Source organism: Nematolebias whitei, chromosome 2, assembly GCF_014905685.2.
Source record: "Nematolebias whitei isolate Nwh7 chromosome 2, NemWhi1, whole genome shotgun sequence".
Taxonomy (NCBI): Eukaryota; Metazoa; Chordata; class Actinopteri; order Cyprinodontiformes; family Rivulidae; genus Nematolebias; species Nematolebias whitei.
In genome coordinates, this window is record NC_056499.1 from 4,070,450 (window position 1) to 4,092,008 (window position 21,559).

Genomic DNA, 21,559 nt, shown 5'->3' on the forward strand with positions numbered 1-21,559 from the left:
TGCTGTTGATCTGTTTCATGTTGCTGTTGATCTGTTTCATGTTGCTGCTGATCTGTTTCATGTTGTTGCTGATCTGTTTCATGTTGCTGTTGATCTGTTTCATGTTGCTGCTGATCTGTTTCATGTTGCTGTGTTCATGCGTGCTCAACTTCTCACATAAACTCATGTTCGTGCTGCTGTTCAACGTAATGTTTTTATACTATTAGTGCTTAGTGTATATTTAGTTGATGTTTTTCTCAGTTCATATCTTAGATGTTATTACTGTTTTTCTTTTACATTTTATTGTCGGATGTAACTGGGACCCTGTGAACATAATCTCGTTCCACCACATGTACCACATGAGGTGCGAATGACAATAAAGAAACTCTGACTCTGACTAGTTTGTCAAAAATAACAGCGATCAAAATGTCTAAAAAACAGCGACTTATACAGCAAAAAATATGGTAAATGGAAAAATGTGCCTTGGTCAGGGAAACGATCAAAGTCTGTGTGTTATCTTTCTGATTAGCAAAAGCTGAAAAGGTAAAACACAGTTGAACACAACAAAACCAATGTTTTAAAAATTCTTAAAATGACTCATCGTTTTTGAATTGAGTCAACACATTTTTTTTCATGCACGGCCACAAATTAAATCCGACTTGAAATGGTTTTGTTGATCTAACCGGAGTGTGATTGACGGCTGCCGTCCACATGTGGAAAGATGTGAAGTCACAGCGGGCAAAGTGACAGATCCATTTAAGGCCTCCTACAAAGGCCCACACAGTGAAACGATTACCTCGGCATTCTGTGGGCTTTTGGCACAACGAAAAGGCAATAAGACCATTCCTGAGTGTAAAACTGTTCTTCGAGCATTTGTGTCGTAACTAATAATTAATGGGTGTGTGGAACATGTATGCCATGACCACTAATCTGTAGTCAAACTCAATTTGGTACAAAAGAGCAAACAAATTAAATGCACCAGAGGGAGGACCAGGTCCATCCTTTCCTTTACAAGAGAATCTCCCAGCCAACTTTAAATTTATTAGACTGGAGCCAAGCTGGCTGTTGTTTTCTAATATTGCCTGCAGTCCTGAGAGACAGCACGCAAGTGACAAGCAGCCATGGAAGCAAAAAAAAAAAAACCTTAAAGATGCCTTAAAAACAAAACAACAAGCTTGAAATGGAAAACAGATATCTGAATTCCCCAAATGTCAGACCCCCTGAGGGTTTCTGAAATTCAAAGAAACCATCCAACCAGGCTAGTGACCTCGCTCTCATCAGGAGTTTCCAAAACCCATACTTATCCTGTTAGTGGTCTAACGTGAGCCGTACATGTCCATCACTCCTCTGCACACGTTACATAACATTACTACGTTCTTATACGTGGTGAAAACGTTCTCACCGAGTGTGAACAGGGTGTTTCAGTCTTACCTGGAGATTGACCTCGGCCTCATAGAAAGTCAGACAGGCGCAGTAGTGTCGGTCTGAATCGATGTCTGTCAGCACAACGGTGAAGAAAGTGGGCGCCTTCCTTTCCCTGTAGAGCCTCCAACCTCCAGGCTGGCAGAACTGAAATCACACGTAGGCTAAATGTCAAGTCAAGTCTAAATTATTTAGAAAGCACATTTTAACACAGCATCTCTTACCAAAGTGCTTAACAATAAAAATCAATGGCCATAATCTAAAGAATTTTTTTAAAGCATCAAAAGAAAAACATAAAAAACACAAAACAATAAAATACTAAATCAAATCACTCCGTTAAATGTGATTTAATCAAATGTGATCACAGTAGTCCCTCGTTTATCGTAGGGGATCCGTACCAGGTCTCTCTTGTAAATGAGTCCTCGAGGCTCAATGGGATTTACCTGTTTAAATAAAGGTTGAATGAAAAGTACCCTGAAGCCCCGCGATAAGTGAAAAACCATGAAGTAGGAATAGTAGTACAAGTAATTAGTAGTTTATGTTTATTTTAGTATATATATATATATATATATAAAAACGTGTTTTAAACCCTTCCCACACTCTTGCAATATTTTAAACAATGTTTCTAAACTCTAAAAGAGCACAGAATGTCATGATCTCCGCTCACTGCCTCTTATGCTCTTTGCCACCTGCAAGCGCTCTTGGCCACGCCCACTTCTCCCCTCTGCCTGGAGAACAGCTGATCAGCTGCAGCAGGAAGTTTATCCTGCAGCACTAAGGGTTGCACAAAGGTGCAGCAGGTGCTAAATAATTTAAAATAATTTATTTTAAATAAAAATTCCATGCAGCCCGTGCGGCTCATCCATCAGTCAGCCAGTTGTGTGTCATGTCAAGTCTTATTTTGAAAAACTGCGATAGACCAAGTCCGTGATAAACAAACCGCGAAGTAGCGAGGGACTACTGCACTGATTACCTTGTGGAGTCAATGCAATACGACAACTCAGTTTATAAAAAAAGTCTTTAAGCTTGCAGTTTTCCTCGCTCAACCCCCCCCCCCCCCCCCCGCCACACACAAACAGCTATAACAGCCAGTTTTACAGATATTGACCTAACACTCGGTGCGTTTGTAGCTGAAACTAATCCCCAACTCAGATTCTGAGCACGGTCGCAGCACAAGATCCTTGTGATGCACAACCGTTGATCACTTTCTGTAAGTTTCATTAAAATTCATCCTGTGCTTCATGTGATGACAGGTGGGTAATAATTATCCAACATGTTGTTATATACAGGACGGCTTAGACCAGGGCCATTCAACAAAACTGCTCTTGGGGCCACAGTTTCTGAACGCCAACAGCTCGGGGGCCGTACATCCAGCGATTAACATCATTATATAAATAAGCCCAAGTTTAAAATGACTTTTAAATTTGTGTATTTTATTGCATTGAATCATAAATGCAATAACCCAAACCCAAAACCCCACTCAAAAAAAAAATTATGAAGTGGGCCGGACTGAAGTCACCCACGGGCCGGAAATGGCCCGCGGGCCGCCAGTTGAATGCCCCTGGCTTAGACACAAGCCTTCACCCTTTAAAGCTGTAAATATGACCCTTGTCCATAGAAGAGTTTCATTTTGCTTTGCTTGAAAATGATTTAAAGCATCAACAAACTGGACGTCAACACATCTTCAGCGGTTGTAGCTGCCGGTAGTTGTGATGGCCCTTTAGAGAGCTCCAACAGGACATCCTGTTTCAGTGCAGCAATTACAGCTACGTAACGTGGCACAGAACAGGAAGTGACACGATTAGAATTTCCATGACAGCCATCGCCAAAACAGCCTGACACCAGTAATGGTCTTAAAATTAAAAAAACAAAACTCGTTTTAATTAGGATGAATAAAAATATGCAATAAAAAAACTAAAACAAAGAAGCATTCTAGCTTATTATATTTTAACACAGCAAAATAAAAACAAAAAACTCCATTTTAAGTTTTAGTTGACACGAATGAGTTTTGATGCAACCCTAACCCTAACCCATAAAAATCTACCAAGAATAAAATTAAAAAAACAAAACTCGTTTTAATTAGGATGAATAAAAATATGCAATAAAAAACTAAAACAAAGAAGCATTCTAGCTTATTATATTTTAACGCAGCAAAATAAAAACAAAACTCCATTTTAAGTTTTAGTTGACACGAATGAGTTTTGATGCAAGAATGAGGGATACTCCCATAAAAATCTACCAAGAATAAAATTTTAAAAAACTTTTTCCCAAAAATCTGAAATCATTTGCTATTTATACATCTACACAATCTGTTCATTGAGGATTTCACGATTGCACAAATCAAAAATATACCAAGGAATGACAAAACTGGGAGGTTTTTAGAAAACATCTGGGCGCAGAAATTTAGAAACACTGTTACCATAATAAAAAGCATCTTTAGAAGGGGATTAGGGTCCCAAAGCAACAGCGTGAGTCATTTCCAGTGCTGACACGAAACATCTGCAGTGCGAGGGGAACAAACAAGCCTCTTCTGATATGATGTTTAGGAGGAACATACAGTTTATCATTAAAATTATGACAGAAACAAAAAAAAAAAAGTTAAAAAGTAATGAATGAACCAAAGAGGAGAGTGTCTGGTTTGTTTCTGCTGTGGGTGGAAGACAAACGCTTCTAAAAATGGTGCAGGTCTAACACGAGACAAGAGAGAGGACTGGGTTAAATAAAGCAGAACTGAAGGATGAACGGGAAGAAGATGTGACAAGGCAGTGTCTTAGTGCAGAACAACAACAGCAGAGGAGAGGAGGAAAAAGGAGTTGAAGAGAGGAAGGAGTGCAGGACAAAGGAAGAGAGGGGGAAAAGGGGGGGTTGTTCCACCTGGAAGTTCGGACCAGGATGCCACCATCTCCCTGCAGATACAATAGTCTACAGGAAATCTGCTCAACCTGTGTGTGCGTGCTGGCCAGACAGGATCCAAGGACAAGTGCGGAAAACTCCGAGCTTGTCCCAAACTATTCCAACTATGCCATTCATTGTCATTAAAGAGATAAACACATTCGGGACCGCATAGCTCAGAAGATCACAGGAGATATAACATCCTGTGTCTGTGTGTTTGTATGCTATATTTCTACGTGTGTGTGTGTGTGTCCACAAGGCTGACAACACATGAGGCATGATGAGAAATCTGTGGGCTTGCAGAAAGACACGTGACAGATAGTACAGGATTCTAATAAAACTCTTCATTTTAATAATTTTCACTGTTATCAGGTGAGTTGGTCTCTGAAAGATTTAAATACAAGTGCTGCAGACAAATTATGGCTTACTGTCAAAATATCAATGATATCTTGCTTTTGTGTTGCAAAAAAGATGGGAGCAAGTAACAAAAATACCGGTAGATGTTTTCAGTCAATAACTGCATCATAGCCAAGTGTCCATAAAGTTATTTTTTATTGAATAAGGACTCGAAGTTAACCGTTAATCATTTCTGTAAGATGGACAAAAATTAAGAGGCAGCAGAAGAGGCGTAAAGCGCTGCTAAAACCGGAGTCAGTGCGTGCGGCTGGGGAGAGCTGTCTCGGACACTCGGACTATAAGCACAAGATCTCCACAGGGCTGTGTGCTTTCCCCCCTGCTTTTCTCCCTGTACACCAACTGCTGCACCTCCAGCCATGACTCTGTGAAACTTATTAAGTTTGCAGATGACACCACCCTCATCGGGCTCACCTCGGACGGTGATGAGTCTGCATACAGGAGGGAGGTGGACCGGCTGGTGACCTGGTGCAGCAGCAACAACCTGGAACTCAATGCCCAGAAGACAGTGGAGATGATTGAAAGCCACAGCCCCTCTGCCCCCCCCTCACCTGTAATGATACCCCCATCACCACTGCAAATTCTTATCGGTTCCTCGGCACCACCATCACCCAGGACCTCAAGTGGGAGCCGACCATCAGCTCCCTCATCAAGAAGGCCCAGCAGAGACTGTACTTCCTGCGACAGCTGAAGAAGGCCAAGCTGCCGGCCAAGCTGATGGTGCAGTTCTACACGGCCATCATGGAGTCCATCCTCAGCTCCTCCATCACGGTGTGGTACGCCGGGGCCACTGCCAGGGACAGACTGAGACTGCAGCGCATTGTGCGCTCAGCTGAGAAGGTGATCGGCTGCAGCCTTCCATCCCTCCACGACCTGTACGTCTCCAGGACTGTGAGGCGAGCAGGTCGGATCACAGCTGACCCTGCTCACCCTGCACACGGACTGTTTGAACCACTCCCCTCAGGCAGGAGGCTTCGGTCCATTCGGACCAGAACCTCCCGCCATAAGAACAGTTTCTTCCCCTCTGCTGTTGGACTCCTGAACACTCATAATGCTACCTCATAACTTCTGCTTTGGTCACATTACATCTGTATTATAACTGAATACTCCATCTGTACTGTTCTCTAAGCTTTTTTATTGTTTTCTATTGTATGGGTGTACATATGGTTATGTTATGGTTTTAATTTTACTTTATTTGTGGGTGTACACAGGTCTTATGTCTTATGTAATGTTCTCATTTTTACTTAATTTTTACTTTATTTTCACTTTATTTTACTTTACTACTATTCGCACCTTATGTCGAAGCAAATTCCAAGTTTGTGAACGTCGTTCATTGACATGGCGATAATAAACTGATTCTGATTCTAAAAGAAAAACACTTTTCTACAAAGGTCTGTCTGTTTGCAGCTTATTATACTGAATCAGTAAAACATGCTGACTGTTGTCAACTAGGGCTGAGCAATTAATGATATTTGCAATAATATTGCAATATGATAAAAACGATTTTTTAATCGCAAAGGCTTCGATTTGACTGGTCACGTGATCTGGTTACGTGACTTGTGAGTGAGCGGAGCAAAGCAGAGCAGGGAGCGGCAGAAGTTTAATCGGTTGCATGACGGCGTCAGGCTCGACAGAAGCTGATGCATCAGAAAGTTTGGTACCAGAGGAGCAGCACGTCCGTTGTTTGGAATTAATTTGACTGTAAAAAAAACAAAAGACGCTGCACAACGACATGTATTGTGCAGAACCTGCCTTGTTGCTGTTGCTGCCTCTCGAGGTAACACGACGAATCTTTATCAACATTAGGGGTGTAACGGTACACGGGGGTGTATTGAACCGTTTTGGTACGGCATGTACGGGCAGCTTGGTTGGTGCAAACATCGATAGCAGCAGCATTTAAACAACTTTTATCAGGTAGTTCAGATCGGTCCAGAGCAATAACACAAGCTGTAGGAGTTTTTAAAGTTATGGATCTATGTCCGTATTCTGTTGTTGATGCGCTGACTTTAAAGTTTTTGAGCCCCGCTACGACGTCAACACTTCAGCCAAAAAGTTTTAGCAGCACTTTATGAAAAAGCTAAAACTGATCGTCAACAAGCCCTGGAGCAGATTTAAAGTCCTGGCACATGATGATGATGAGCGTGAGAGGATATTCAACCACCTCATAACAAACGATGACCGTTCAAAAAGAGGTATTGTCATTTTATTATTATTATCTAATTAACTTTTTATTTTTTATTTTTAATTATAATCTTATTAACTCGTTTTTTTTTTCCTTCCTGTGTTTTATTTCCAGTCTGGCACAGAGATAGCAGCTGAGTCTTCTTCCTCTTCAGGGAAATCCACCAGAGATCACCTCCAGCTAAGAATCTGTGATGAGTGAACTCTTTGAACTTGTCCAGGGGCCTGTTCCACCTGTGGGAGCAGGTCCAAGAGGTTGTGAGTAATGAGACCAAATACAGCCGCACTGCAACATTAGCAAAGCGCTACCTCTCTATTCCTGCTACTGTTGTTAGCGAGCGGTTTTCTCCACCGCTGGAGATATTCACTGCAACTAGATCTGAGCTTTTGGCAGAAAATATGGACAAAATGGTCTTTTTGGACGAAAATTAGTGCTTAGTTAGATTGTAAAAAGTCTGTTGCTGCTCATTGTATTTATGAAGATTTTCATTATCGTTAGTATAGTTTATTTATTGTAAAGAGTGCTGTTTATTTAAAATATCATCCAACTGGGTCACTTTTATTTATTTTTATACAAACGTAATGTTTATTTGGCATATCTTCAAAATAAATGTTCTACAAGTCTTCATTTTGGCCTTTTTGTACAGAAAATTAACCGAACCGAGCCCTCCTTGAAACTGAACCGAACCGAAATGTGATTTTAGCGTACCGTTACACCCCTAATCAACAATTCAAAAAAACACCACAAAGGCATTTACGATGGTTGCACGGCTAGAACGTCAATGACCAGCGCTTCAACTTCAAGTAAAAGTCAAAGCAGCAGCCGACAGGGATCACTGACCGAACTGTTCGAAGATATTACTCCGTATGAACAGAATTCGAAACTGCACGTGGAAATAAATCGAGCAGTAGCGGAGTTCATAGTGAAAGACATGATGCCCATTAATATAGTGACCAAGCCTGGGTTTACAGCTTTGGTAAACACTGTGGATAAGCGGTACAGAATGCCTTCACACACATTTTAGCCAAGTTGCTATCCCGGAGCTACACAAACAAACGCAGAAACAAAGTTGCAGCGGAGCTGAAAACAGTGGAGTTTTTTGCAACTGAAACAAATTTATTTATTGCTTGTGTTTGTTGAAAAATAATCGCATATTAAATCACAATCACAATATTGAGGTAAAAAAAAAAATCACAATTTGAATACTTTCCAAAATTGTTCAGCCCTATTTTCAATCAAGCTCCAGCTCCAAAATCTCTAACCAGATTTAAAAAGTCACATATTTTATTTGATATGCATGCATGTAACACGACAGCACAGACGCATAGGAAAAAATATTGCAAAGCTCCTATAGTTAGGTTAGTGAAAAGGGAAAACTGTGAACAAGAGTAGGCAACGGTAACAGAGAACAAAGATAAATAAAAGCTATAAAGTGCAATAAAACACAAATGGCACTGCACTTTGAGACTAGTTTTAATGGAACAGAAAAAGAAAGGACTGTGAAGGCATCAAACATGAGCCATGTTTCACATTCACTTGTAGCATGACACAGACATCCACTGCCGTGAAGCTGATGCAAAGGTCAGCACGTAGTAGCCTATGCTCAGCCCACAGAAACACCACGGAGCGAAAGGCCATCTCCTGTTCCCAAATTAGACTTTAGTCAAATGACAAAAGAGTTTTGGGACACACTCGCCGTGCTGCTGTCAAAGCAGACTGAGCTGCTGCCCTCCAGCTGAACTCTGCACCACATCATGCGCTGCACCTCGGCATGACCGGCTCCCAACCGCACTATTCACCAACTCAGCCGGTGCCACTGGATATGCAGTCTGATGCACTACGCACAGGAACAAGCAGCACCCACAAATACATTTAAAAAAGGCCGCAGACGTTATGACTGAACAAGACGGGCTGACATTCTGTCACAATGTCTGCTCAAGCTGGAGCAGGACAAGACCAAGGCAGCAGTAACTTCTACTGGCTGCTCAAGACAAAGGAACAAGAAGCGACAATATCTTACATCTTCAATGTTACTTTTGTAAATATCTGTGATGACACATGACTGGGAAGCGTTTTAAAGTGTTTTGTTTACGACCACAACGAGCGAGTAGAGTACTGGGGGGAATACAAACAGACTCTGAAGGATCATAAAACCTCTAAAGGGTTCCAGTTACTGCAAATGAGCCCAATCCCGCAAATCCTTTAAAGAGAGTCTTATGTTATAACTCGGTTGAGTTACAATCCAAGTGGGAGCAGCCACTGAAGTTCTTAACATGTTTTCTGTCTCCTTAGAGCTGATTATTAGCGAGACCCAAATGGGACACAATTTTTGTGCACAGAAGTACTTAAAATCTAAAATATTTATAAGCCTTAATTTTTATTTTTTTCAATCTCTAACCTTGAGCAGGTGTTTTCAGAGCGTTGAAAGAAGAAAAACAATCTTTCCCAGAACAATAAGCTGCAGATGAAGCGTGAATTTAGACCGAGTGCCAAGACAATGCATTCAGGAAAAGTTTGCAACAGATGCAACATATAACATGTTCTACGATCCTGCTGCTTCCTCCAGCTTGTTCTTTCCTCATCCATATGGAAAAGTCACATGCCAGGAAGACAACACAATGACGGAAAGTGCAGTGTGAGGTTCGAGGGGGGGGGGCAGAGAAGGAATGAGCGGGGTGAAAAGGTCACTAGTGTGCTGCCTGCCCGGTCATCCAGCTTTATCTGGTCTGCAGGATGAGCAGCGGACAAAACAAGCAGCGGTTTCTGTTTCAGTCAAGTGGTTTGGCGCACAAACATGCATGCGCTTGTTCCCCTCAAACTTGGCTCCTTCAGCCAAGGTCAGTGTGATGATTACAAGAAACCAAACTGTCAACAACCAGACCATAATAGCACCATAATTCTAATCTTATTCAGTCACTGGAGAGATTGAATTCATTGCCCCGTAGTCTAAAATTGATGACAGAAAGCTGCGAAGTGTCGATTCTTCAGCTCCGCTCCCCTGCTGTCATCCACATTTTTGGTGTCTTACTAGGTCTGTTATACAACATCAGGGACATATGGTTCGTTTTAAGGATATTTTTAGATGACCGCAATCTAAAAAATAAAAATAAAATGAAAAAAAAATCTCATCTGGCAGTAAACGTTTGCAAAATTTAAAGCTTTATAAATACCATATGTGTAGGAAATGTAACACAAGGGGGGAAGAATCTATCTGTAAAAGTCACTTTTTGATGTGATGCTGTTCACAAACAAGCCCCCCCATTCTAAAAAACTAAAAACATACTTTAGGGAGATTTTCTTCATTTTAGGACAAATATGTTATGACAAAACAGAGCTTAAATTAAAAACATGCCATCACTATTAACCCATGAAGCTCGTAGACAACGGGAAACAACAGCTCCTTTAGGGGATCGCACATACTCATACAGACCCTTACAAACCTTAAACATACTACCTTAGGTTAATAAAAGTAGGTTAATACAACACATCATCTAATCATTCTAACTGGGGAGAGGGTTGTGTGGTGGTGGGGGTGTTTCTTTTTTAAAATACACACAAGTATAGAAATGTCCCTATAAAACTCCCAAAGAAAGTCCATAGATTTTCCCAGAACAGATCAGAGTGATAAAGCTGGAATTAAAAACCATTGAAAAGTGCATAAACAAAGAGCATCTAATCTGTTTTCCCAATGCGGAGGTAAACTTTGTCCAAAATGTTGCAAAAACTTTTCTAAGATTAATTAATTGTGCAATGCCTAAATGCATTAAAAGCATAAAAGCAACCTGACCTAGTGTGTTTTGCAGGAGGTGGCAGCTTTATGCTACTTACATTACCCCAGCTTGTCAACATTTTATAGGTCTTTTTTTGTTAATAAAAAAATTACATTCCCAAGCCTTGAAACCCTCACGAGTTTCACGTTTATGCGAGATCGAATATCAAACAAACTTTGGTTTACGTTGTTGTGCAGATAATCTGAATACCGTTAATAAAACCCAAGCTACAAAACGCACATGCAGACAATGATTGTTTCAACTGTACTAAGTTCCAACCTGGGAGGCAGCCTTTTTAAAAGAAAACACAACAGGATACGGAAAGTTAAAACTCAAGTTAATAACAAGCGAAGTGTAAAAGAGTTACAGATTTCTGCCAACTTTTACATAATGATGATTGTGCCAAATTAAAATAGACACCAATGGAAAAATAACAGCCTTTTATGTTTGCAACAATTGTTAATAGTCTGGTAAAACAAGAATCTACCCAATACAATAATTAACTATTAATTATCTTTGTGCTTTTAATCCTTATAATGGCAAACTTTTGTCACAAATAAATGCAACGTACTGTGAATCACAACGCAGCCTCACCAAGACATGTAACAAGGTCACATCTGGCCTGGACACCTAGACTGCCTGCAGATGTGCATTTGACCTTCAAAAACCTAGTTTTCGTTAAATATACCATAACAACCAAAAGATCTGTACTTTTAGGCCCTGTAAGAAAATGAAAAAGCTAAAGGAAGCAGTTCTTTACGCTTACTTTGACTGAACATTCCTCACGTCGTCCAGTCAGGATTTGTGCAGGGATTGGTGGTTTATTACCGTTTACTGACGGGATCAGTGGGGTCGCCAAAGTCAGAAACAGTGTTTTAGGGAGGACATTGCTTTTTAAAAATATACTTTCCTTTTAAGCCAAGCATGTTGTTTTATTTTGTCTATAAAAAAAGGCGAGCACAAAACATCAAAACAGACTTGTGAGCACATGGAGTGATGCATGAAAGAGCAGGGTAAACAACTTTGTCCCAGCTCTTGTGAATCAGTACAATGGTTGTCATGTGTCAGACTGAAACCCTTCAGAGCAAAATAAGATAATGCCTGGGGAACAGGTGCTTCCTCCACCGCCTTCTGAGGGCCCTTGCAGAGTTGCTGTGCTCACTACAAGTCTTGGTGTCACTTCTGCATTTCGCAAACTAATACCAAACCATAAGTTTTGTTCCTTTAGTGACTACATAATAATTCAATTCAATTCAAAAATACTTTATTAATCCCAGAGGGAAATTATTTGTTGTTTTAACTCGTTATCCTCGTTTCATTAAGAGATGTTATAGATGCTGATGGCTGTAGGCAGGAAGGATCTCTTGTAAAGGTCCATCCCACAGTGGATCCTAAAAAACTGGCTGCAGATGCCGTCCGATCTGTCCACCCAGACTCGGCTGGCCTCTCAGTTCCCCCGGGCTGTAGGACCGTCCAAATGCCAGGCAGAACTCCTCCCAGCAGCCTGCTGAGCTCTTTGTCGCTGCGGACAGCCAACTGTAGGTGCCGAGGGACGATCCTGTCCATTCGCTGTCATGAGCCATGTTTCCTGATAGTTCCAGGATCTCAGTGGTCAGGCACTCAAGCACAGCTGGCAGGTAGATGAGAATGCATCCACAGAACATCCTTTCAACTCATTTGAGATTTAGGGCTGAGACCTGACTTCGGAACAAGCTGAAGATAATGAATGGATGGATGATGGAAGGTTTTAAAACTTTGAAAATCATTATGTTACCTCGCTAAAATGTCAGAGCTGGGCTGAACAAGACAATACAAAGTGGCTATATGACTGAAGAGAAAATAATGAGCAATGTTTTATTAAAGAAATAGCAGCTTCACAGTTGTCGTGCTTTACATCAACAAAATGTCTTAGTTTTCTGAGAGTAGTGTAAATAAATCCACTTAAAAGTCAAAGTCTAGTGGATAGATCTGGCTTATTGGCTCTGAAAAATGAGGTTTTCTCTGCGAACTGCATCCTCATAAAACTGAAACAAAAAAAGTGGTAAAGTTCTATTAAGCTAGTTTCTGGGTTACTGTTATAGATGACTGACTGTTTAAGGGTTAGTTTGTTTTTTGTAGCTAAAATTCTGACAGACAAAAGGAACAAGACAAGGCAGAAGTTTGAATGAAACACCACAAGTGAAAGTTTTCTCCCCCTCATGTTGTGACTGGTGGTTGGCTACACACCGATCTTATAGAAATGCAGTTTAAAAATGTCTACCTTGAAAAACATAATGCCAAACTTTTCCAGAGGGCAGCCAAAATGACTCAGATAAAACACTTTTTCAATAAACTTTAAAACAAATATTTGGCAAAATCTAACTTTGTACATTTGTAGATAGATAGATAAGCACAAAAACACTTTTCAAATAATAAACACCTACATCTTTAATACAACGGTTGCAGTCTTAAAGGTGGTAGTTGCTACAGGAACTTATAGGATAAGAAACTATTAGTTTGGGTTACGATAAAAGATGTACTATATACAGTAACAGAGCATAGTTTTATAGTAAAACTATTTTATGCACTTGCAACAAATAGCCTCTACAGAATCCACAGCTTTTCAAATCCAAAGGGACTAAGAGAGTTGGATGAATGCTTTGGACAATCATCGTTAGAGTCCATATTATCATTCAGTATAACGGCTAAAATATCAATGAATAACAGTACTGTAATGTATCACTGCACCGACTTCGTGATCGGTCAGCCAGTTGGGCCAAATACGTTAAAAATGTTTCCAGTTAAAATTTCTAACATCCTGCACGTCACAGCCACACAACAAACTTGTCCAAGAGCAGAATGAGTTACTTCCAGTTTGAGACAATTTAAACAGAACCACCACAACAAACGTTCTAAGTCTGTAATTTTACGTAGCTCTGTGCTTAAAAAGTTGCTTTTAGTTATCGTGGAACTCTGTGGTACTGCAATGTTTTACTGATGTCTTACAAAAATAATATAACGATATACTGAGGCATTGTCATCAGCTGTTAGCCAAAGTGCTAAAAGCAAGCAGATAATGTGCTTTTTGTTTGTTTGTTTTCTAGAGTTGATGTTTTGATCAACAATCAATCAATCAATCAATAGACATGTCCGGAGTCAAGCAGGTCACAAGAAGGGAGGGGGGAAATGTGAATGAAAACTAGATGTTACATGTGTTTTTCACTACGTGCCTCCAAGTGGCAACAAAGCTGAGCAACTGCAATCTGTTAATTTGTCTGCTGAATATTTGTATTGGTGTTTTGGATACATGTCATGTGCATAAATGTAATTAAAAATAACACTTCTCAGAATACACATCCAACTCATAGCTATTGGAGATGTTCAAAAAAATGTTTGCTACCACGATCATGGTGCTACATTTGATGCAGCCACTAGTGACTTTACTTCTAACGTGAAATTTCGGTGATTGTCTGATGGTACTGAATAGGTTCTCTGTTTCACTTCTCATTCAGTGAAAAGCATCCAGTTTATTTAACAGGGTTCCACTGAGCAACTTATCAGAAGCTAAATAAATGTGTTTTTATTGTTGTGGCTATAGCAGATGCAGGATTGTGCTAGAAATTGTTATTGGTAAATTGGTACTGTATATTGCAGGTGAGACGTGACACCATCTCACTCTATTGATGCCATTTTATGGATAGCAGTGCATGCCTAAAAGCTTTAGTTTGTTTGTGTGTGTGTGTTCTCTAGTGCACTGAAGCTTAATTTCATCCTGTGTATTCCCCGTTTCCCTGATTAGCTTTTAAAGCATGGAAATTCCTAACGGTTTGACAGCTCCAGCTTTGTTTCTTGACATGTTTAGCTTCACTGGCACATAAACCATTGATTACTCATCTGTGGATCTTCCTGACAAACACATGATCCCATTCTCTCCACGGCTGGAATGGTTTCCTTCGATGTGGAATGCACTGTTTAGTTTATCTCCAATAGTTTTTACAAAGACCATGCGACCGACGTGCTGTGTGACACGTCAAGTTATGGTCACTTGAGTCAGTCTATAAAAATAAATAATTAGGCTGTATTCTGTGGTTTGGCAAAGAGCCTAAAACTGACTAAACAAAGCTTCTGATTGTGAAAGATAAAGTTCATGCTCAACCATCCAGGTGCCAAATCCAATAATTCTCAGTCCCGACTGAGAATTATTGGATTGTGAAAGATCCATTTAAGCTTGGTCGTGATTAGCTTATCCAATTTATTGAAAGAACAATGATACATACAGTGTCTTTAAAAAGTATTTTCACACTTGGATGCTTTAGACTTTAATTGATGTCATATTTCAATTTTGGTCAACATAAATGGACCTTCTTTACAAAAAACAAATCTTGCTTCAATGTCAAAAAGAAATCAAATTTCTACAAAGTAAATCCAATTAAGACTCCTTGCAACAGAAAGGCCCAGCCCTGCACAGGTAGACTGACCTCAAAGTTCTGAAGTATTCTTGTGTGGCTTCCAGTTCTGGCTTGCTTGGAAGAGGATGCTTAAATACACACTCTGCTTCGCTCCGAGATAATTTAACAATTTAAACATTTTATACAATTCACACTTACATTACTTACTTAACAGTTTTTTCTGTTCCTTAAACTCTTTGTTAGTTTCGCATGCTGGTCGTTTGTTGGTTTTACACTGTATTTTAGGTGTTTCCCGAGTTTTCATTTAGCCTTTATTTATACAGGTAGTCTCATTGAGCCACGAGAACTCATTTTCAAGAGAGACCTGTTTAGGGAGCAGATGGTGGGGGTTAAGGGCCTTGCTCATGGGCCCAGGGTGGGGCGAATGAGGGTGGGGGCAAGTGTGGGTGTTTCACCTACCCCACCCACAATTTTTTTTTGATGTTGTCGGGGCTGGGGCGTGAACCGGCGATCTTTGGATCACAAGCCCACCTCTCTAACCTCTGCGCCACCACTCCCCCACTACCGGATCCCCGTGATCCGGTAGTGCTGTGCTATGCAGATTCAGCGCACATACAGCTAGCTGAGCAGAGATAAAGATCACCAATCAGGCGAGTCGCCCTTGTTTTAAACTGTGTTTTTCTGTTCCTTGTCACTGAGAGACTGCCTGCATCGGATCCGCATCGCTTGATCATCCAAACCTAAAACCAATTCCAATGTGGTCTTTATCTTTCAGGACTTCTGGTTTTTATTAGTGTATTGATATCTGCTAGCTCTTAGCTAGCCTTAGCTTAGCATGACTTCTGGATTCATCACTTGCAATGTGTGTCAAAGGTTCAGCTATAATACCACTTCATTTGCAGATAATAGTACATGTATCAGATATACTGCTATGTTGGCTCTGAAAGAGAGACCGTCTAATCTGGAAGCTCGATTCTGCGCTTTTGAAAAACCATTAACTAGCCAGGCGTCCATAGGCTGCGCAGAGCCACTAATGCTAGCTCAAGTTAGCCGTCTGAAACCACGGTTTGGCTGGGTGACGGCCCAAGGTAATCTAAATGCAAAAACTAAGTCCCTGGTTCACCATTGACCGGTTCATGTTTCAAATGTTTTCAAAAGAGTTTTCTTCTATTTTAAATTACATTTCAAATCAGTTTCCTTCCCTTAACAATCTGGAACCAGAGGCCCACAGGGTAACAGCCCAAAGTAAGCCTAATGACCCCTGGTTAACCACCAACCTGTTCATGTTGCAAATCCTCTTTCAAAAGACACAAAGTTTGTTTTCTCAGTCATCCAGGTATATAACAACAAAAAAGGTTGAATCATGTCATCTGGACTTCGTTTTTTTGTTAAAAAGAAACGTTTCGCCCCTCATCCAAGAGGCTTCGTCAGTCTGAGGCCTAGCCATCTGGTATTACCCAGAAGCCACCCTGACTCTTGTGTTTCAAGCCTGCCTCAGATACCCCTGAAGTCTGGCCTTTTCACTAATGGTTTCAAAAACACAAAGTTTGTTTTCTCAGTCATCCAAGTATATAACAAAAAAACGAAGTCCAGATGACATGATTCAACCTTTTTTGTTGTTATATACCTGGATGACCTTGGTCGTCTTGTTATGCTGCCTTAAGCTTCGACTACTGGAGGACAGATTGACCTCATTTCCTTAAATAAATTGTTAAAATTGAACAGTCTTCATTTGAAATTTTTTCTATCTTAACATGTGATCTTGACCTGCCATTGTGTATCTGTTCCTCCTTCCCGTTCCTACCAAACCCAGCCGGTTGAAGCAGATGGACGCTTGTCCTGAGCCTGGTTCTGCTAAAAGTTTCTTTCTCATGAGGGAGTTTTTCCTTTCCACTGTCGCCTTCATGCTTGTTCAAGATGAGAGTTCTGCGATGGAATTAATTAAAAAGTAGTCTGCTCCTCAGATAAATAATGTTAACTTTATATATATATATATATATATATATATATATATATATATATGAATCTTTCTGTTCAGTGCCCTGAGATGACTCCTGTCGTGACTTGACGTTATATAAATAAACTGAATTGAATTGGTTTGTTGTTAAATTTTATGTGTACAAGTTTCTCTTAATAATTATAAATTTGCACTTCTGCTGAGTGCACGTATGCATATGAAGACATGACACCAGCAGATCACACATTTTCTAAATAACTCAAGCATCCTTCCAGGAAGTGAGAACAACGTTCCTCATTACAGCGGGGATTTGGGGAAAAGCTCAAGAAGTCAAAGTTCTAGACAGGAGAAAAAACACAAATGGGAAAAGACACAAATATTTACAAGTGGTCACGTCAGGTCACATTCCTTCACCAAAAAGCTGGACCCTAATACAGATTTTCTAAACTTTATGGCAAAACTTCTGAAGGAGCTTAAAAGTTTTTTAGTTTTATTGTTGCGCTGTAGTCAGCTTTTTGAGACATTCATTTTTATCTGTTTTTTGCTAAAGACAATGACTATGTCTTACAAAAATCTATTAATGAAGCAACATTTTATGCTTGTCACAGCAAAAGAAATCTGATGACAGGAACAACTAATATGACTGAAACTTTAACTATGACCAGAGGAGACTGTAAAATAGCACACAGTGTAAATGTCTTTGTGAAATCAGACTATTCTTTTCATCACACTCTTGCAATATTGACATTACATTTAACAGTTGGTTCTTTGATTATGTAAATCAATGGTCTTTAATTAAAAATACCCTGACATATTAGTTAAAGTGTGGAATTTTCAAACATATTTAATTTCTATTTTAAAAAGGGCAACTAATGGTCAATTAAAGAAGCCAAATTGTTTTGATTTGGGAAAAAGTTTAGTTTAGAATGTACCACATTATTAAAAATGCAGAACCATTGATTGAAGAAATATTGGCAACTGTTTAAAGTAAACGGCCTTGTGTACTCCATCTGAAACTGACCAGTCAACTAGCAGTCGGTCACGTGGTTGTGTGACGTTCGTTTTCGCACACACCGGTGTGTCTCCTACCAGTATAAAAGAGGAGCACCCTGCCACGTCCACAGAACCGAACCGAACTTTTGTTCAAGTTCAAGAATGTTTATTATCCCCAAGGGGCAATTTGTTTCAGTCAGTGGACACATAAAACATCCATACTAGACAAGATATTAGGACACTAAAATAACAGTACAGAAATCACCACTGTTCATTGAGAAGCACGATCACTAGAGATACAGTAGCTCCTCGCTACTTCACGGTTCAATTGTTGCAGACTCTATCGCGGTTTTTCAAAGTAAGATTGGACATGACACACAAGTGACTCACTGATGGATGAACCGCACGATCGGCATGGAATTTTTATTTAAAATAAATTATTTAAAATTATTTAGCACCTGCTGCACTTGTGTGCAGCCCACAGCTGCAGGAGAAGCTCCCTCCTGCAGCGTGTCATACCTCCGCTCTGCAGTGGCAAAGTTGGCGTGGCCGAGAGCACTGGCAGGTGGCAGAGAGCAGCTGGAGGCAGACAGAGGGAAATCATGACATGCTGTGCTCTTTCTGAGCTTATATATATATATATATATATATATATATATATATATATATATATATAAACTACTACTACTTGTACAACTATTCCTACTTGGCGGGTTTTCACTTATTGTGGGGCTTCAGGGTACGGCTCCCCCACAATAAACGAGGAACTACTGTAAATGAGTTTTTCAGCCAGTTCATCCTACATCTGGGCAACAATAGATACCTGTGTCCAGATGAAAGCAACATGAAGTCACCATGGCGTAGGTGATCAGGATCTGCCAGAATCAGCCTGGCCTTGTTCACTGACCTCATCTTAGGTCAGTGAGGTTCTGTAGGGCAATGCCAGCAATTTTGCTGCACAATTTTGTAGCGTAGCTACGTCAACGAGAGGCGATTTTGCCGCATTGGATGGCGTATGCAGGTTCTTTCAGTGATTAGAAAAAGATATACAAAAACCTGTGTAAAAACCATAGGTGATCATGTAATCAATACTATACTATGACTTTGATTAGGACTTGAAATTAATAGTAAACTACAGTCAGCTTTTAGGGTCCACTGGAAAAAACACCACTGTACCCATGGTATCCATATATGGTATTATTCCTGCCATATTGCAGGAAACACAATGACACAAAGGAGAAGTGTCAACACTGTTCTAGCTGCCAAAGAGTGTTTTATGATGCTAAGTTCAGGCATGGCTAATGCTGAATACCTTAAAATGGCAGAGATCAACCTAATCATTTGGCTAACTGATCAGTCTGTTTATTTCTGGCTGAAGAAACAATCCATGAAAGAGAACATCCACGCTAAATGTACCATGGACTTGAGTTATAATTTAGCTGAAGAACAGTCTGAGAATTAGGTTAAGGCTTTGCAATTACTAAAAAACTGCAACATTTTAAAGGTAAGAATAGGTGATCTACCAACATCAACACCTAAATAAGTAGTAACACCTACAATAACACCTAATAATACTGGTGCATTTTCATCTTTAAATCACTTCTTGGTCTGTTGCCTTCATACATCTCCTCCTACATGTCTCTGCGTGAGTGCAGCTACAGCGTGCGCTCTCAGGACATTATTACACCGTGATAGACAGCGTCCAGTGTCTGCAGGGTGCTTGCAGGAGCGTTCATGTAAATAATGTCACCGTAGTCAACGGAGGGGAGGAAAGTAGCAGTTTCAAGGTGTTTCCTAGCGTTCAGAGTTAGACAGGATCTATTTCTAAAAAGAAACCCAGTTTTACTTTCAGTTTCTTTACCAAGTTTTCAACATGAGGCTTAAAAGGGAGATGTGAATCGACCAAAATACCCAAGTATTTATAACTTCTGAGCTCTGAGAGGAACCAAACATACTGTACATTTACACAGTATATGTATACTTGGCAACCCTAAATTTGATAGTAACCTTTTTTACACCTGCATGCAGCTACACATTAAATTAGAAGTCAGCATGCTTAAATTATCCAACTCACAATACATCAATACATAAATATATAACAGCCATCTTGGATTTTGATGTGGGAACCCAATTTTTGAGATGAACATTTTTTACACCTAGACGTAGCCACATAAAATGGAAGTTAGTTAGTTTGAAGTTCAAGTTATCATGCTCACAACATGCACGTATGGACATATCGATGGATGGACATTTCCAGTTACCCCTCTTCATTCCACGACGAGAGACAATAATCAAAGTGGGACAGTTTTCAACAGATAAAAGGTTAAAGTATAAACATGTCTTTAGAATTCATTTCAGCTACTGCGTCATCAATCTCAAACTTCTGACCACGATGATTAAAAATAAACATTTAAACCACACATCCCTAACTATTTTATGTAATTAAATTAAAATTCAACCTAACCAGTAAATATGCAGTTACTAAAATCATACTAAATTATTGCTGCGCCACAAGAAGAATAATGATCATCCATTTGTCAGTGTCCTTAAAAACACACAGGAATTTGACCTGAAGCACGCAAGAGCAGGAAAGAAAACAGCCTAAAGGGCAAGATGATGTTTTTTTTCACCCCAATCAGTTCATCAAAATTATTATGAATTAAAGAGATTTTCCCAGACATTGAAACAGAAAATATGCATCTTATCACAATTTCTATCTTTTAAATATAAAATCCTTTGACATAACTGCAGATAATTGATTCCCTTTATTCATTATCTGACACTTTAACACACCACATTGTGTTATTAAAGAAGAGGGTCCTATTACACGATACACATTACAGTACAGTTGCCTTGGTCTATGACACATGATCAAACAAGACCGATAGGAGCGTATATCTTCAGACGTTTTGTTTTTCTGCTGGGAATTATGACTTCATTGGAGACAGCAGGAATGAGCCTGTTGACGGAGCGTTGTCCGCAGGGTGCATGTAATGGACTGACCTTCATGTTCAACACTGAACTCTGCGGTGCTTTGGAATGTGCTTGACCTCTCGGGCGTAACTTTCAAGGTATCTATCAGTCTTCATCCAAAGCACACATACGCACAAATTCATCTACAAGTCAAGCACTGACACAAACGTATCATTTTCAGCTGAAAATAATTTCAGTTTCAGGCTGCGGGTAACATTTCATTCTTAAAATTTGTTTTCCAGTCTAAAAATGTAGTCCGTTATCAAGCCATGTGGTCGGGATTAAATTGATTTAATGAGATCAGGTTTGGTCCATGAAAGCATAGTTTACAACTGACAAAGGCCTAAACGTATACTGGTGACACAGGGCTTTAAAAACGTAACGTACAACCAGAAATAATGAAATGCCACAGTTCCGATTGTAACAACAAAAATTTGTAGTCCAAATGGTTGTATTCAAATCCCAAAAAAAATCATCAAAACTTTGTCTCCCATAGGCTTATGAGTATAAAGTACCACGTGTTTAGAGTACAAGTGACCTGAATGAGTGTGTATGATTGGCTTAAGAAACTCAATATAAAGATTAGATG

General features: G+C 39.8%; 1 protein-coding gene across 1 annotated transcript in view; it reads right to left on the reverse strand.

The window, feature by feature from the left end:
• The window catches only part of sbf2 (SET binding factor 2), a gene marked incomplete at its 3' end in the record, with an annotated part of 115,177 nt that overhangs the window by 74,022 nt on the left and 19,596 nt on the right, over nucleotides 1-21,559 (reverse strand). The window contains 1 exon segment of the mRNA XM_037689557.1: nucleotides 1,411-1,548. Within this exon segment, the coding sequence (XP_037545485.1) occupies nucleotides 1,411-1,548 (138 nt within the window).